The sequence below is a fragment of the Molossus molossus genome, unplaced genomic scaffold, assembly GCF_014108415.1.
Source record: "Molossus molossus isolate mMolMol1 unplaced genomic scaffold, mMolMol1.p scaffold_m16_p_13, whole genome shotgun sequence".
NCBI classification, from domain to species: domain Eukaryota; kingdom Metazoa; phylum Chordata; class Mammalia; order Chiroptera; family Molossidae; genus Molossus; species Molossus molossus.
Window position 1 is genome coordinate 33189758 of NW_023425348.1, and position 19180 is coordinate 33208937.

The following is a 19180-nucleotide window of genomic DNA, read 5'->3' on the forward strand; positions in this document are numbered from 1 at the left end:
ATCATTTAAAAAAAAAAAAAAAAAAAATCAATGAGAAAATAAACTGATTTTGTTTTTATATACATAAACTTTGGAAAATACTTTATCATTTGAAATAATATTTTTCACAATTTATATAAACTTGAATCACCATTTTAAAAATAAGGCTTTTGAAATCTAAATACTAAAAAAGTGTTAGTTAGTAGTCATTTGTTTGACAATGCAGGTATTTTAAGATTAAATTAATCAAGTAAAATATAGCATAGTACTTTTATAAAGCATCCTTTTAAATGAAGTCACCACCTTTTAAAGGTATTACACACCTTGAAGTTTTTTCAAACAAAGAAGCAGATGAACTATTAACTTGGATGGACTAGTTAATGACAAAAATTCATTTTTTCTCTAAAACCTAACAGCAACAATTGAATGTGTTTCTCATTTTTTTTAGTGTAAGTTTATATCTAATGCCATTTTAAACAGCTGCAGTGCCGTAAAAAGTCATCTATATACATATGAGGAAATAGAGGAAGCTAAAGAATGAGAATCAGAAAATGGTTGATTCCATGTACCCTCATATTATTCCATGTTATTCCAATCTGATGTTATCCCAATCTATTTATTTCTTTTTGGAAAAACCTAACACCCAAGAGAAGATACTTTTCCTGTCTCATTAAAACTGGACAGTATTTTTCCAGACAATGCAAAAAATAAAAATAAAAATGTTATCACATTAGACATCATTCAATCAGTATCCTTTACTCAAGTTTCCATTTTTGCCATTTGCACCTTCACTTATAAGAGCCACTGCTCTTATAAAGAATAACTAAGCTAAGGGAATTCTACCTGAGAGTTTTCAGAAAATATCATAAAATATAGAGAAAACAGGGGATCAATATGCTACACTATAATTCTGAAACATGGGACTTACAACAAATAGAATTTGAAAATTTAAACACTGTAAAATATAGAAATAGAAAGCTGTTACTATCAACAAGTGCAATCCATCCCATTCAGACAAACTTGGCCAAAACAATCTAGCTTGCCCTGGCCGGTTTGGCTCAGCGGTTAGAGCGTCAGCCTGCGGTCCGGAGAGACCCGGGTTCGGTTCCCGCTAAGGGCACGTACCTTGGTTGCAGTTTGTCCCCAGCCCTGGTTGGGTCGTGTGGGTGGCAACCACTCGATGTGTCACTTTCACGTCGATGTTTCTCTCTCTCTCTCTCCCTCTCACTCTATCTGAACAAAATATCAAAAAATGTCCTCGGGTGAGGATAAAACAAAACAAAACTTGGCCAAAACAGTCTAGCTTATCCAAACGTAAGGGGTGTGCACTGAGGCTGTCTGTCAGCACAGGCAACTCACTGTGCGCCCTTGGAAACTGTTAGTCCTGAAGAATTTGGTTCTTAATCATGGGTGTGCATGGAGTTTAAGATCTCTGGCATATAGTAAATATATAGTTAATGCACACTGAATGAATAAATATAGTAATAACTAGCACTTTCTGAGCATTTTACTACATGGCACAGTACTGGGCCTTTTACAAATATTAAATCATTAAATCCTTATAGCAACACTATGAAGTAGGTACTATAATTTCCATAAAAGTTAGCATGAAAAAGCTATCTACAGCCTATCATATCTACAGCCAATAGTATTAGGATTTATTTGAACCCAGGACTGTCTGACTCTGAAGCCTGGGATCCTTTTTTTTTTAATCCTCACCCAAGAATATGTTTGTATTGATTCAGAAAAAGAAGGGATGGGGGAGAGAGAGAGAGAGAGAGAGAGAGAAACATTGATGTGAGAGAGAAACAATATTGACTGGTTGCCTCCCGTACGCACCCCAACTGGGGATCAAACTCATAACCTAGGTATGTGCCCTGATCGGGAATCAAAACCACAACCCTTTAGTGTACAGGATGATGCTCCAACCAACTAAGCCACCCAGGCAGGACTAAAGCCTGGGTTCTTAATGATCAAACTTTGTATATGTTGATGTTTTAAACTACAATGGAGAAGGCTTAGTATACCTTCAGACTCCCACACTGACTTTTCTCCCATGGTTCTGTCCTTGACTCTATCTAGAATTAATAACCACTGTTTTCCAGAATAATTTCCTGGAATATAAAGAACAATTTAAGTACAAATAGACCAAATCAGCCCTTTATTATATGAGGATTTGAAAAAGAGACACAAAAATATCTGATGCAGTATGAGTTTCTGCAAGGATGCTGGGAGTCGAAGGAGAGAGGCAGGAACGAAGGCAAAGTTTTCTCTGAAGGAAAGACAACTTTTGGCTGTTACCAAATTTCACTTTAACAGAATCACTTATAGCCAATGGAACAACAAAAAATTATTTTCTAAAACGTTTCATAATCTTTCAATGAAAAACATAGCATGAAGAAATTACTGCTGTGTATTATGTCTTAGTTATTGTTATCACAGAGTTTCTACAACCAAAGACAGTCTTAATCGCACCATAGACTACGGTTGTTCCGTCCCAAATCAGTTTCTTTGCAAGTATTCTGGTTTTCTGTTAATAGCACCTTTTCCCAAGCACTGAGGTTTTCAACCCTGGGCTGGTATTGAGGAGTGAAGGGAAAGAAAAAATGAAAAATATCAATCATTAGGTCCTCATTATCTTCCACTACAGTCTCAATTTTTCTTCTTCCTCTTTAATCCTCCACCTTCACCCAAATCCCAGTCCCTATCATTCCATCTTTGTTCCTTCTGGTTTTCTCTTTTTCACCATCCCAAATACTGTGGCCAGACTGATATTTCTGAAACACTGTCAACTACCCTGCTCCTCAAAAACATTTAGTGGCTCCCTACGGCCCATCTTATCAAGTCCGAGTCTGTCTTATGTTCGTTTCTCTGTCTTCTATAATATGTCTGAACTCTACCTATCACAAAAAATATTTTTATGTCCTATAATATAAACTTTCCATACCAATCAAGTTGGTTTTCCCATTCTCCCCTCACATTTCTTGTTTACAATTCTCATGCTCTTGCTAACATTACTCACTTCCTTCCGTCCATTTGCTCTACCTCTTCCCATTCAGTTGTCTAAAACTATTCTTCAGTACAGTTTAAGACTTATTACCTGTAAGAATAATAACAACAGACTTTCTGTCAATATGGTGTGGTAGGCAAACACTGCTCACCTCCTCACACGATCACATCAAAATTACAATTAATTCATAGAACGATCTTTTTTTTTTTTTTTGGGGGTAATCCTCACCCAAGGATATTTTCCATTGATTTTTAGAGAGAGAGGAAGGGAGGGGGGGGGGAGGAAGAGAGAGAGAGAAATATCAACATCAATTGGTTGCCTCCCAAATGTGTCCAGACCAGGCCGGGGATAAAACCTGCAACCCAGCTGCATGCCCTTGACTGAGAATCAAACCTGTGACCCTCCAGTGCGCAGGCCAACACATTAACCACTGAGCTACACCAGCCAGGGCTAGAACGACCATAACTGACAACTGCCTGAAGACTAGCTGAACACAAGTACTGTAACTGAGGACATAAAGAAGCCATGAGAGACTGGTAGTAGGGGTAGAGATGCGCAACAGCAGGCCCCACACCCACAGTGTGGCAATTAAGTTTTGGGAGGAGTATCTCAGCTGCAGAGTACCCCCTGAGGAACGAGGGGTCTCAGCCCCATGACTAGCACCCCATCCAGGGCCACAGTGCTGAAGAGAAGAGTCCCTGTAACAGTGAAAACCAGCAGGAATTGCATCTGAGTGAGAGGAAGTGCTGCTGGAGCCCAGGGCGTTCCTCCTGAGGAGGGTGCATGGACTCGCTCATCACAGACTCACTCTCGCTGGGCTCCAGGGCAGGGCAGCAGCTCAGAGTGCCAGGGACATACAGGGAGGAATGGAACTGACTGGCTGCGGGGGAAGGGCTGGAGGGGCTGGGTGTGCGTGGCTCTCTCCAGAACCTGAAGCACTGGCAGGAGCTTTTCTTTGTTGAGCCCATCCCTGACCCAACCAACAGGTACAGGGAGGCCCCAAATCTGAACTCTCCATTAACTTGGTGAACACCATTTGACCAGGCCTGGTAATTCCGAGACCGCGCCCTATCCAATCCACGCACCTGACACAAGCTGCTTCCAGAGACTTTTTCCACAAAAGCAGCCTACTTCGGTTCTGTGGTGAACTTTCCTAAGATCTCTCAAGGGTCCACACACCCCGAATAAGCAGCAGCTGGGTTTGGTGTGCCCTGTACCTCTTGCTACGCAGCCCCAAGCCCAGTGTAAGGGGTATCTGGTCTCAATAGACACTGAAATTTCCATCAAGTGGTCTCAAACCTGGCATAAGCTGTGGCCAGTGTTGGCCTGAACATAACTTCAACTAAGTGGCCAAAATCCTGGCACAAAAGGCGGCTGGCCTCAGTTCATATTCTGGTGCCCACTAAAGGGTCCCAAGCCCAGTGTGGTAGCCAGTCTCGGTTCACAGCATAGCCTCTCCCATGCAACTCCAAGTTTAGCAAAAGCAGCAATTAACACAGATCACATTGTAGCTCCCACTAATCAGCCCCAAGGCAGGCACAGTAGCTGACGTTGGCCTGTACCAGAGCCTCTCCCAAGAGCCTCCAGAATCAATAAACCTGATGGCTGGCTTCAAATTACACCAATAGCAATCAAGGCTCAACTACTACAGAAGGACACACACAACACACACAGAGACATACCTGAACCACCTAGCTGAGGTGAACAGGGAGACTGCACCACTGAACCTCACAAAACACCTACTACACAAGGCCACTCTGCCAAGACTGGGAGATGTAGCAGATCTACCTAATACAGAGAAACAAACACAGGGAAGCAGCCAAAATGTGGAGAAAAGCAATGTGTCTCAAATGAAAGAAAACAACAGGAGAAAAACTTCAGAAAAAGAACTGAACAAAATGGAGGCAAGCAATCTACCAGATGCAGAACACTGGTTATGAGGATGCTCAAGGAACTGAAAGGAAGAGTAGATGAACTCAGTGAGAATATCAGCAAAGAGGCAGGAAGCATTACAATGAATCAGTTAGAAGTGAAGAATACAATACAATGAAGAATATATTAGAGGGGATCAAGAGCTGATTAGATGAAGTAGATGATGATCAAATCAGCAATCTGGAAGACAAGGTAGCAGAAAATACCCCACCAGAGCAGCAAAAGATAAAATAAAAAAAATAAAAATAAGGATAGTTTAAGGGACCCTGGGCAACATCAAATGGACCAACATCCGTATCACAGGGATACCAGAAGAAGAAAGGAGAGCAAGGGATTGAAACCCCTTTCAAGAAATAATGACTGAAAACTTCCCTAACCTGGTGATGGGAATGGACATACAAGTCCAAGAAGCACAGAGTGTCACAAACATGATGAACCCAAAGAGTCCCACATCAAGACACACAACGTGTCAAAGGTGAAAGATAAAGAGAGAATCTAAAAGTAGCAAGAGAAAAGCAGTTAGTTTTGAATAAGACAGCCCCCATAATGTGAACTGATCTCAACAGAAATTCTACAGGCCAGAAGACACTGGCACAAAATATACAAAGTGATGAAAAGCAAGGACCTACAACCAAGATTACTATACAAGGCTATCATTTGAAATCGAAGGAGAAATAAAGAGCTTCCCATACAAGAAAAAGTTAAAGGACTTCATTACTACTAAACCAGAAAATGTTAAAGGTATTTCTTTAAGTGGAAAAGATCAAAATTGTGAGTAAGAAAATATAAGGAAAAAAAAGTCTCACAAGCCCTGGCCGGTTTGGCTCAGCAGTTAGAGGATCAGCCTGTAGTCCAGAGAGACCTGGGTTCAGTTCCCGTTAAGGAAGCGTACCTCGGTTGCAGTTCGGTCCCTGGCCCTGTTCAAGATTGTGCAGGAGGCAACCAGTCGATATGTCTCTCTTACACTGATCTCTCTCTCTCTCTCTTTTTTCACTCTCTCTCTGCCTCCCTTCCTCCCACTCTATCTGAAAAATAAATGGAAAATAATATCCTCAGGTGAGGATTAAAAAAAATATCTCACAAAGGTAAATAGTAAAAACAGTGGATCAAGCAACTCTAAAGCTAGTACAAAGGTTACAAGGCAAAAATAGAAAGATGATGTGTAATTACAACAATAAATTAAGGAATACACACAAGTACACACACAATAAGTAAAAACAGTGACAAAAACAAACGTGGAGGGAGGGAGTAAAAGCTGTAAAACTGTAGTGATATTAGAATGTGTTTGAACTTAACTGCTATCAACTTAAAGTACACAGCTATAAACATAGCTTAGTATATACGCAGCACATGGTAACCACAAACCAAAAATCTACAAGAAATAATGAGAAAGAAATCCAAATACAACACTAAAGAAAGTCAACAACATACAAGAGATGAGAGCAAAAGAGTAAAAAAGGAACAGAGAAATATAAAAACAATCATAAAATAATACCTATCGACAATTATTTTAAATGTAAATGGACTAAATGCTTCAATCAAAAGATGCAGCAAGGATAATATCCAAAGTAATCTTGAAAAAGAATAAACTTGGAGGTATGCTACCTGATATCAAACTATACTACAAGGCTATAGTAATCAAAACAGCACAACTGGCTTAAACACAAACACATACATAGATCAATGGAACAGAGAACCCAAAATAAACCCATGTCTACATGGTCAATTAATCTATGACAAAGTAGGCAATAATATACAATGGCGTAAAAACAGTATCTTCAATAAATGGTGTTGAAAAAACTAAACAGAAACCTATAAAAAATGAAACTAGATCACTTTCTTATATCATATACAAGAATAAACTCAAAATGGATTAAATACTTAAACTGAAGACTCAAAGTCACAAAACTAGATGAATACATAGGCTGTAAACTCTTTGACATCACTTTTAGTAATTTGTTTGGATATACCTCCTCAGGTAAGGGAAATAAAAGAAAAACAAATGAGACTACATCAAACTAAAGAGTTTTCGTACAGGGAAGGAAACCATCAACAAATGAAAAGACAACTTACTGAATGGGAGAAGATATTTGCCAATGATAGATCCAACAAGGGGTTAGTAGCCAAAATATATAAGGAACTCCTACAAATTAACACCGAAAACAATCTGATTTAAAAATGGGCAGAGGACCTAAATAGACATTTCTCCAAAGAGGACATGTAGATGGTCCATAAATATATGAAAAGATGGTCAATGTCACTAATCATCAGAGAAATGCAAATTAAAACCATAATGAGCTATCACCTCACACCTGTCAGAATGGCTATAATTAATAAATCAACAAACAAGTGTTAGTGAGGATATGGAGAAAAGGGAACCCTGGTGCAGTTGGTGGGATTGCAAACTGGTGCAGCCACTATGGAAAACAGTACAGAGATTCCTCAAAAAATTAAAAGTAGAACTACCATATGACTCAGCAAATCCACTTCTGGGTATCTGAAATCCAGAACATTAATTTAAAAAGATGTATGCACCCCTGTGTTCACTGCAGCATTATTTACAACAGCCAAGACATGGAAGCAACCTAAGTGTTCACTGATAGACAAATGGATTTAGATGTGGTGTATATATAAAATAAAATATTACTCAGCCAATATATATATATATATATATATATTCCTCAGCCATAAAAGAATAAAATCTTGCCATTTGCGACAACATGGATGGAACTAGAGGGTATTATACTAAATGAAGTAAGTCAGTCAGTGAAAGACACATACCACATGATTTCACTACATGTAAAATCTAAAAAATGAAATAAACAACATAATAAATTCATAGATACTGAGAACAAATTGATGGTTGCAAAATGGGAGGAGAACTGAGGAAAGGCTGAAAAAGGTGAAGGGATTAACATGTTCAAATTGCCAGTTATATAAACAGTCACCGGGAGGTAAAGTACAGCATAGGAATATAGTCAATAATATTGTAATAATTATGTATGGTGTCAGATGGGTACTAAACTTATCCAGATGATCATATGGTAAGTTATATAAATGTCTAAATCACTATGCTGTTCATCTGAAACTAATATAGTATATGTCAACTATAATTGAGAAATTAAGAAATTTAAATAATAGCCAATGTTTTGAGCACTATGTGCCATGCATAGTTCTAAATACATTTCTTACATTAATTCATTTGACCCTCAAAATAATCTTATGAGACAATCATATGAAAGCTTCTCCTGGTATTGAAGCCCACCCTAATGTTTCCCTCCTATTTATGCAGTAAACACCACACTACTAATCTTCACTAAACATTTACTACATGTACTCTGGAGGAGAAAACAGGCAACATTTACAACAAAAACTGGAAGAACACTGGGTTGGGAGTAAGTATATATAGTCGCTGTGCGATGTTAAATTAGTCAAATATTCTAAGCCTCAGATTTTTCCTCATGTCATAAGGGCATAAAAATACCCACCTCATAGAATTCTTGTGAAAATTTTGTTTTCTAATCTGTGTGAAAGTGCTTGGGAACTACAAAATGCAATGCTAATGTAAATCAACATTTCTACAGTATCTACCATGTGCCAATTACTGTGGGAAGAGATGGGCTATGAGGTATTTGACATTGCAGGAGTCCTGCCCTAAAGAAGCCCATAATCTGGCACCATACCATTAAGTACTTAATATTCCAGTAACTGTTCATGTGTAGTTTTGTCTCTCTAAATCACCTAATGAGAGAGTTCTGGTAATTATTTTCTAATACCCCATGGTATAAGGCACACAATAGGCCCAAAAGTAGATGCTGATTAACTAATTATTTGGGGGGGGGAGGGGAATCTAATGTATTACTCTTTTAATCAAATATTCACAAAGTCACTTTTGTGACTTCTAAAATTACTTCCAACTTAAAAACTGAGTCAACAAATATTATAATTATGTATAATATTACTTTTTTTTTTAAAAGTCAACTCACAAGTTTTCTTAACATAAATAAAATATGCTACTTACCTAAGTGCAGAGAATGTAAATCCTTTCAAACCATCTTTGCACCTAAAACAATAAAAATTTACAATGGTTAAATAACATGTTTTGAAATATAAAGTAGTATATTAAAAAGCTATTAAAATTTTTTTAAAAAATGATTATTTTTTAAAGGTGAAATTCTTTTGGGACAATAATCAGAGCAGTGCAAATGGGCAAACAAACAACAGTGAAGCAATCCATCTTACACAAATGATTAAAATGATAATGTTTTCCTATGTCATACTGGCGTAACTTAAGGCTCAACTCTCAGATTTGCAGGTTGAAGAGAGATTTAAGTAAATCTTCTAAGGGCTCCATGTGGACTTAAAATGAAGTCTGGGAGTGGAACATTCTTCTTTCTACCCAGTCCACGGGGAAGCAATTTGTTTTGAAGTAAACGAACACATACACCTGCTGGGTATTGTGTATAGGTCAATTCAAGGTCCTGACTTCTCCCTACTTATTAATTCAATGAATGCAGAGCAATGTAGAGTTGGCAGGCACAAAAAAGCTTCAAGTTTAGTTCAACAGTTTTAACTTCTGAGTAAGCCCAATCAGATAACATAGCCTGGGGAACAGAGTAGGGGTGGGAGCAGAGCACAGAGAGAAGATTCCAAATAATATTTACAGAGTGCTTTCTATTGCTGGGCATTGTTTGGGGCTCTTTATATGTGTTGTCTCATTTAATTATATCACAACTCTATGAACAGCTGTTTCTCTATTCCATGGCTGTGCAGAGACTCCCCCAAAATGCAGCAACTTCCCAGATGTCACAAAATAAATAGCAGTCAGAATTCAGGGGAAGAAAAACTTTATCTAACTTAAAAGTTATAGTTTTCTTTTATACCTCCTCCTGAAAAAAGTGTATCCCTTTTAATTAGGGTAAACTCAAACTACATGATCATTAAGAAAAAAGAAAAAAAAGATTGTAAGATCTGCAAAAATTATTTTCACAAAATCATAAAATGAGTACATTACTATACTGGTCTTAATAGTCCGCTTTATAGGTATAATCAAACTACTAAAGAATCTTTGGGTATCTAGTACCAAAATCTCTTGGAAAAACTATAAAGGTGGGTGATCTAATAGTGTTGTAATGTATGTTAATATGACCCTGGCTATTCCTGGATAAAAAGTACAACTTCAAGTTTAACTTGGCCATGCTCTCTGTATACCTTTTATACATCAAGTCACAAAGAAAATGCACAAAAATATATGAAATCTATCTTACAATTTTAGATATGTACATTTTATTGGAGGGCATATAAAATCTCAGAAAATAATTTAATCCATGTGCACCAAGATGTTTTAAAACACTTAAGAATTCATTTCAATTAAGCAATATCATCTATTTTGTGGTCATGTTAACAGTGAGAAATGTAACCAAAGAATTTAGCTAACATACTACTACATAATTACCCACAGAATGAGAGTAAAGACAAAAGAATTCATATGTTAAGCTAAAAATATGCACGGAAAAAGGATAGTATTAAAAAATCTTAAACTTATCTTTTTGTCATCTGAAGAAAGTGTTTCCCAGTAATTTAAAACCCCTAATTGAGTAATTTCTAGACAGGTATAGTGGTGAGGGGGTAGGCTAGTAGTCTATTGACTGGAAAACAGAAAGCAGCAGATTAAAAGATTATATACAACTGAGAACAAATTTTGGCTTTAGTATGTTATTGTTAAAAGATAGCCATTTATCTTTGTGCAGTGCTGAATAGATAAAGGATTCTGACAACTTGGTCTAGTCAGGATTGCATACTGTGACCTTCAACAATAAATCTAATTGCAGACCAAACATCAAAAAGTAGCTTCCAAATATAAAAGGGCATATACAAATGAATTTGCAATTTCATTATGATGGAAGTTTGGTTCTTTCAGCACAACCCTGTGGGAAGCACTTCATATCGATAAAGTCTTAGCCTGGATTCAAAAGGGGCTATTCTTCTTTCCATTCATGTGTATAAGGTCTGCTAATGTAATTGGGGGTCAGATGCCTATGTCAAAAGAACAAAAAGGTAATTATTCCCATAAAAAGAATCTTTAAAATAGTAATACTGCCCTGCATTTTGACACCAAGAGTATTGAGTCTTAACCTAACTATGAAACACCATTATACTCTGTGTTAAATGTAAAAAGTATGATATAAGCAAGAAGATTTATACAATACAGGCCTCATTCAAAAGTTCCTCACTATTCCATGGATTTGGTTATTATAATGTAAATTAAATCGCATTCTTTTATTCAACATATATTGACTAAGTGCCTACTATGTGTAAGCACTGGTTTAGGTTCCAAGAACACAACAGTGAACAACAGAATCCCTGCTTTCAAAAGGCTCACATTCTAGGCTGGGGAGAGATATAATTTAAAAAGTAAATACATCATGTGATGATAAATGCTTTGGCAAAAGGAAAAGCACAGTAATGGGAGAAACAGTGATGAGTCAGGCTTTATCTTTTTACAGTGTGGTCAGGAAGGGCCTTTCCAAGAAGGTGAAATTTGGCAATTTGATCAGAAACCTTACTGAACTGAGGGAAGAGCATTTCAGTTCGAAGGAAGAGCCAGTAAGTATATGGCCTGTGAGGAGAACATCTGCATGGCAGGTAAGGAGAACAGTGGATAACTGCAGCTGGAGCAGAAAGGGGGAGGGGAACAGTGGTAGGAAATGAGGACAAGTAAGAGCTATGGAGGGAGAGAGTGGTCTGCGATCCTTACAGGGCCCGTTAGGCACCTTAAGAACTTTGGAAGGTTCTCAGCAGAGGAGTGACAAGATGTGTTTTAAATTTTAAGATAATCACTTTATCTTAAATAAAATGATTGGGAAAATCTGGTTGGGAAACAGACTACAGGAGGGCGCTGTCAGAGGCAAGGAGGCGAGTTCCCAAGAAAAAGATAACTGTGGTTTGACTAGATCACATGGTAGACATGGAGAGAAGTGTAAGATTCTGAAAGTATTTCCAAAGCAGAACTGGCAAAATTTCTTGATGTTTTCAATGTGGGGTATGAGCAAAAGAGAGAATTTAAAAATTATTGAAATAGTTTCAGTTTGAGCAAATGGAAAGATAAATGTCCAATTACTGAAGTGAGAAAAACTATGGGAGAAACAAAAGTCAAAGTTTTGTTTCAGACAAATTAAGTTTGAGATGCATGTTAGCTATAAAAGGAAATGTTAAAGAAGCAAGCAGCTGACTGTAAAGGTTTGGGTTCTAAAATCAAGTCTAATTCATATATAAGTTATATGTAAATCCATGGAACTAGATGCAATCATCTAGACAATAAGTGTTGATAGAGAAAATATCCAAGAACTGAGTATATTTTATTCCTCCATAATTTATAGTACAGAAAATATCTTCTATAGAAGAAAAATAAATTTCCCCTCATAATAGAATTGCTCTCATTTTCATTTTTGAGTGTACCTAAAAATAATGTATTTAATTCATGCATACATAGACTTTTCCGTTAAAGATAGTCTATGTAAATAACAAATAAGTAGCAGGTCCATAGTTACTGAATCTCGCTACATTTGCAAAGTTCTCAGCTATGCATGACATGAAAACAAAGCCAGGGAAGACAAGGAGGAAAAATAATTTGTAGCATTATATCAAACAACTTAGCCGATAGACAACTAATCACAGAGGTTCAAGTTGGGATTTAAGACTAGGTACTGTACAAAAAAGTATATAAAGTTTAATATTATTGTTATTAAAATAATATTCTTGATGAAATGCCTGTGGAGGGAACCCACAAAGCAAAACAGTTTTTTTCAGTGAGAAGTAATGTTAACGATAGTAAAAGAAACAATTTTGTCCAAAAAGATTATTTTCTCATGCTTAATTTCCATGAAATCACTTCCATGAGGTACTTTTACAACAATATTGTACCAGCAGATGTCGCTAGTAAACAATTTTTGGAAGAATTTGTAGTTCTTGGATGTGATTTTTATATCCAACATTTTGTTGTGTTTTCCCTTAAAAATACACTTATAGGTATTCAAAATGTTGATATTCTTAGTTCAATTGCATTACGTTCTCCCAAGTAAATACTGTGATATTAAACTTTAAATGATGGTGATTCCTATTCTATAGGGGAGCAGAATTTACCACACCAAAGCATATCTTTTTGGCATATTGATTTTTTAATTGAGATATAACACTGGTTAATAACACTATATAAATTTCATATGTAGAACATTATAACTCAATATGTGTATACTCTATTGTGTGCTTAGCACCAAAAATCTAATTTCCTTCCATTATCATATAAATGACCCCCTTAACCCAATTCACCCCCACACACACACACACACACACACAAACACTCCCCTCCCCTCTGGTAACCACCATTCTGTTGTCTCTATCTGTTTTTATTTCGTTTTGTTTGTTTTATATTCCACATATGAGTGAAATCATAGTTATAGAAAGTATTCAGAGTATTCAAAAACTCAAACAGTTTTTAGTAGGCTACCTATTAAAGTAGGATGGTTTAAGAGGCATAAAGGAAGATATAACATTTTATTCTCTGTATTTACATATCACTGTGAATTTTTTAGAATTATTCATGTATATATTATTTGTGTAGTTTAATTCAAAACATCAATACCTGAATATTTAAAAAGAGATTAAACACAATGGCAGAGAATGTAAATCTCGAACTAGTTAACTTTACTAATTAATACTGAAGTAAAAGTTATGCTAGAAGACATAAAACTACTAACTAAATGGTTTAGACTAGAATTTTCTGAAACTATGATCCCGATAAATATGGATAATTAGGTTATTACCATGTAAAAACATTAAGTACCAGTTTCAGAATTTTTTTTGTCCCTTTTTTACTCACTGAATTGGTTAGAAGGAAACTCAAATATTGATTAAATATTACATCATCTATCTTTCTTCACTCAACAATCATTTATTGAGCACCTAATATACATATGACGCTTTGGTACCTCACTTGAGGAATGCAAAGATACCATATCTGACCATGAAAAAAGGCATCTGTAACCCTGGCTGGTTTGGCTCAGCGGTTAGTGCATCAGCCCATGGACCAGAGAGACCTGAGTTCGGTTCCCGCTAAGGGCATGTACCTCAGTTGCAGTCTGTCCCTAGCTCGGGTTGGAGTCATGTGGGTGGCAACCAGTCGATGCGTCTCTCTCACATCAATGTTTCTCTCTCTCTCTCTCTCTCTCTCTCCCTCCTATTTGAAGATAAATGCAAAAATGTCCTCGGGTGAGGATAAAAAAAAGAAGAGAAAAAATGAATCTGTAAAGCTATCTGTATGTTTGTCAAATAAATAAAAATAATCTTGACTAAAAGTTCTAACACACAATTTCTTTTATCAGTAGTGCTTTCTAGGGGTTTAATTACTGTATTTGTACTTTAATTCAGCTTCCAATTTCCTTAGTCCAGTATTTTACATCATCCATCTTCCTAAATGATTTGTGAAATTAGTATATACAAAAATCACAGTTAAATATGCTAAAAGACTGGCAACAAAAGAGGACAAGTTGAATTAAAAATTGTCATGCACATTGACAATCCTTAAAATAGTCTAATATGTTGAATATATCAATCATCTAAGTCACTCAGTATCAAAAATAAAAATTACATTCTTTATGTGAACAGAATTATTTTTAAAAATTCAAGTATATTGGGGGTTTGAAAAGAAAGACATAACAACTTAATTATAAATTACAGTTACAGACAATAACTGGATCTTCAAAATTTTATTTGCCTAATTATTTAATTATCATTGGTACTAAGATATAAATACATTTGGCATAATACAACTGAAAACTTTAATTTGAAAGTTAAAAAGTTCTTTGTTACAGTTGTCTTCATTGTAAAGAAATCTCATACAATTTTATAGTTTCTTTTTAAGTTAAATTTTTATTGTTTTTAAAAACCTACATAAAATAACTTTTTCTAATAATTTTCCTAATCCATTTTCAAATCGTCAAAGCTCACCTTAACACTCAGTTATAATTTAGTAATTAAGATTTGATCAACAACTACAGATTCTAATTGACACCTATTTCTCATAATATAAAAAGGATTGACATGGAATTAGTTTCATTAATTATTTTTGTTTTGTTTTTTAAAAAATCTTCAGTGTCCTAATCACATATGTATACTCCCAACAGGTTAAATCAATCATTTAGATTTACTACTCAGAAACTGTGGTATGCAATTAAAATAAATTATATTGCTTACATACACAAAACAGGTTTTTCCTCTTAAGTCTCCTATTGTTTGAATAATAAAAAAGACTGAGATATTTCAATTTCAGCCTGCATATGGCACTTAATATGAGAAAACTAATGCTATGTTCCTATTTTAGGAAAACTCACATATAAAAATCTGAAGTTGGAATAGCGGCAAATTAAGAAATCTGGGGAAGATTGTTTTGTTAGCTTCATGAACACATTATACATCTACAAAATAATGTTCAATTGAATTCCTTTAAATAGTGAATTCTCCCAGTGCATTAAAAATATTACCTTTGATTCTGGTAAATATTTTACAGCACATTTATTTCATACAGATTGGAACACTGTTTGTTCTCCAGAACCTGAGAAAAGTTGCTGAAGCAGGCAGTAGTTATGGGTAATCAAGTGTGATTCTAAGTCCCCAGATGAATATTGTGTACTTTTTCCTAGTGTGTCCTAAACAGAAATTGGAAACATTTGGATTCAAACTTACAGTAACAATTCCAATAGAATCAGATTTCTCCTTAAACAGAAACTGGAACTGTTTTGCTTTAAAACCTAAACTAAGGAAGGTCACGCTGCAAGCTGTCTTCAATTGCTAAGGAACCAAGAGTTACCTTCAGACTGTGTCTAAGAGAAATGTTAATTAGGATGAAATTTCCTCTCAAAATGAACTGGTAATAGCAATGCTAGTCAAACTTGAAATATCATGTGTTTAGACTTGACAAATTAACTATGGGCAAAAACCAAATTTAAGATTGAAATGGTGTTTTATGGAAATCCAAGAAAAAGCTTAGCAAGTTTTTAATATGGGCATTGCTATGGGCAAAAATTATTTATAGTAAACAAAATTATAACCACAATAATGAACTGATCTATTTTTAAAGACCTCAAGACTGACAAGTATTTTCATTTTTCCCCTCCTATAATAGTGGTGAAAAAGTTTAAAACAAATGTTTTCCATTAGATAGAATCTTTGAAGCAACAGAAATTTATTTTCAAATGCATGTTGATATCTATGTCATTAAAATAATATGGTGGCATCAATGTGCCCCCATGTCCATGGAGAGAGGCTGAGGCAGTGGAGCTCCCACCCGAGGCACCTGGGCACCTGGACAGGGAGGAAGTCGCTTTATGAGACTGGGCCACTGTCCAGGCTGAGAGCAAGAGGAACCTATGACCCACTGCCTTCACCCTCACCCCTTCAGGAGTAAACTAGATAAAACAACTTCTTAAAGATAAGCATGAACACGTAGGTGTAAAAGTTGGTGTCTGAACCAGGGGTTGTAGTGGCCTTTCTTATACTCCAGGTTATAAAGACATGAGGAGATTCTGATGAAGTTGTTCAAGTTGAAGTCAGAGTGCAGAAGTCCTGGGCTAACGGAAGAATCACGTGACTGTCACGTGCTTAAGGTTAATGGTGTGTGGCTGCCTTATGAGGAAAATAAAGTGATACACTTTGAAAATGAAGCTAGTGTGTTAGATTTCAGAAATAATATTTGTAATCTTTTTTCCTTTTCTTTATTGATTTTAGAGAGAGAGGAAGGGAGAGGAAGAGAGAGAAACATCGATGAGAGAGAACATCAATTGGCTGCCTCCTGCATGCCCCCCAATGGATTGGGCCCACAACCTAGAACCGGCGACCTCTTTGTGCATGGGTCAACGCTCAACCACTGAGCCACACTGGCCAGGCATATTTGTACTCTTTTTAGAAGACAGAATGTGATAAGCCATCACTCTCTTTGAGTCATTTTTCTGATCTGTAAAGAAAAAATATCCTACCCTGCATTTAATTCTCTTGTGTCTTTTCTGTTACAACCAGTTTCAGGGAAGGTGCCTGACTGGGAGGATTTCAGGAAACACAATCTGAATAGGTGTGCACTCTCTAGATCTCTATTGAATGGCTTGAATGTCCATCTGCAGACCAGATTGACAGTTCTTAAAATCCAGAGGCAGAAGTCCTGACTGCTGGGTTGACATGGTGGTGCACTGTTTTTCTACACAAGCTTGGAACGGCCTTCCTACATTTTTAACCAAAATTTCATTGTCAGATGCCTCTTTTGCTCACCCTTTAGCAGCATCAGCCACTAGATGAAAGCATCAAAGAGTTTCTTGAACTTCAGTGCAACAAAGGTCAGAAATATTTCACCCACCATTTTGCATTCATTTCTTTTGCCACCCAAAATGTCTACTCAAGGTGGGACCTCAAACTCACTTAGGTCCTTTTATTTGAAAGGTCTCTTAAAGCCATCTAGCCCACACCCTCAATTCTATATCTGAGGAAGCAACACCCTGGGGAAGCAGGTCTTGTGCCCACTACACACTGCAGAGTGGGGACTATTCACATCTCCCCCTCTGTGTAGGTGACACGCAGGCAGAAAGGCAAATAAATGGTCAGTCTGGCTTCTCTATCTGATTGACATTTCAATAAGATTTCTATGTAATTTGATGGCCATCATACTTTTATTTTGAGTGAGAAGAAGCTTCTTGAGTGCATTACCATGTTGTTTCTTTTCAACTGCGAAGCAGTGGTTTATACTAGCAGGGGTGACATTGTGACAACCTAGAAACACCCTTTTGGAATGTAGTGGTAACTGTGAAGCAGAGCTTAGAGGTCTTTTCCAAAAATTCCCAACATGCATACACTTTCTGGATCCTAAGTCCAATTGCTAAAATTTTTAAATCTCATATTTTAACCTAACATTTATTACCAATTTTTCTTTTTAATAGTGTTTCTTTTTATCATTTACTTACTAAGTTTCCTGGGTTTGACATACTAAGTGTTTTATGAGATGGCATGTATGCTTTTTTAAAGCTATTCTTATGAATTGAAGTAGCTGAGTTCCTTGATGTTTGTCATATTTACTGAAGTACCTGTCACAAGATGCACCAAAACCTAGAGCAGTAGCTTTATGCTCATGAGTTTGTATTAATTTAATTGTCAACCCACTTACAATTTGTGCAATACTGAATGTACGTAGTGACTGAGTTGTCAATTTAGAAATGTAGTCTTGCCTGGCTGGTGTAGCTCAGTGGTTGAGCTTCGACCCATGCACCAGGAGGTCGCCGGTTTGATTTCTGGTCAGGACACATGCCCAGGTTGTGGGCCCAATCCCCACTGGGGGGCATGCAGGAGGCGGCCAGTGGATGTTCTCTCTCATCGAGGTTTCTATCTACTTCTCCCTCTCCCTTCCTCTCTCTCTAAAATCAATAAAGGGAAAAAAATTTTTTTTAATGTAATCTCTTTGTGATCATAAATATTAAAATGGCAATTGGCTTTCATATTGAACAAAGTGGCAACTATTTGAAACTATAACATCAGGAGATATTTTCTCATAAGATGATGATTATTTAATATCAAAATTCAAATCTAAAATAAATAAAATATGATTCTCCAGGTAATGGAGCAAAAACATCATTTTGGAAACGTTTGGAAAACTACTATTTTCTGATCAACTGAAGACTATAGAGTAACCTAACACTAAAAGAAAAGCATCCACTTCAAACACTTCAGCCTACTTCATTTATCTCAAAGATGATTAACTTAATTTATGGTACATAGAATAGAAACAGGGCGAGTTAACACATACTGGAATCTTGCTGGCCTATAGATAGTATTAGAAAAATGGAATATTGAAACCAAAGTAACTGGAGAGACTCATATTTTACAGATTAAGAAACCAAGTTCCAAGGAAGTTAAGTGATATTCCAGAAAACAGAATGTGGTCCCAGATATCCCTATATAACAGTGAAGTCATTTTATATCCCAGTCATCTAACTGTGCCTACGGAGGGCTCAGTGTAGAGAGGAAATTCTACGGAGAAGAAGGGGGGTCTTGGGTTGTAGAAGAGAAACCAAGATCACCTGAATAAAGACAGAGAGAGCAATGGTTTTCCAACTGATAACTGTGCAAAGATTTTCCAGGCACATAAGGGCATGGATCATTTTAAAGGAATCCATTTCCAATTTCTCACTCCACATGTTCTCCTATCTAAACATGATTTGCCCGAAA

The 19180-nt window shown here is 36.4% G+C and overlaps 1 protein-coding gene across 3 annotated transcripts in view; it reads right to left on the bottom strand.

Moving 5' to 3' along the window:
* The window catches only part of TMEM135 (transmembrane protein 135), a 244568-nt gene that overhangs the window by 19636 nt on the left and 205752 nt on the right, over positions 1-19180 (bottom strand). For all 3 annotated transcript variants that reach the window (XM_036258643.1, XM_036258644.1, XM_036258645.1), the window contains one exon: positions 8943-8984. In XM_036258643.1, the coding sequence (XP_036114536.1) occupies positions 8943-8984 (42 nt within the window). The remainder of the gene's footprint in view (positions 1-8942; positions 8985-19180) is intronic.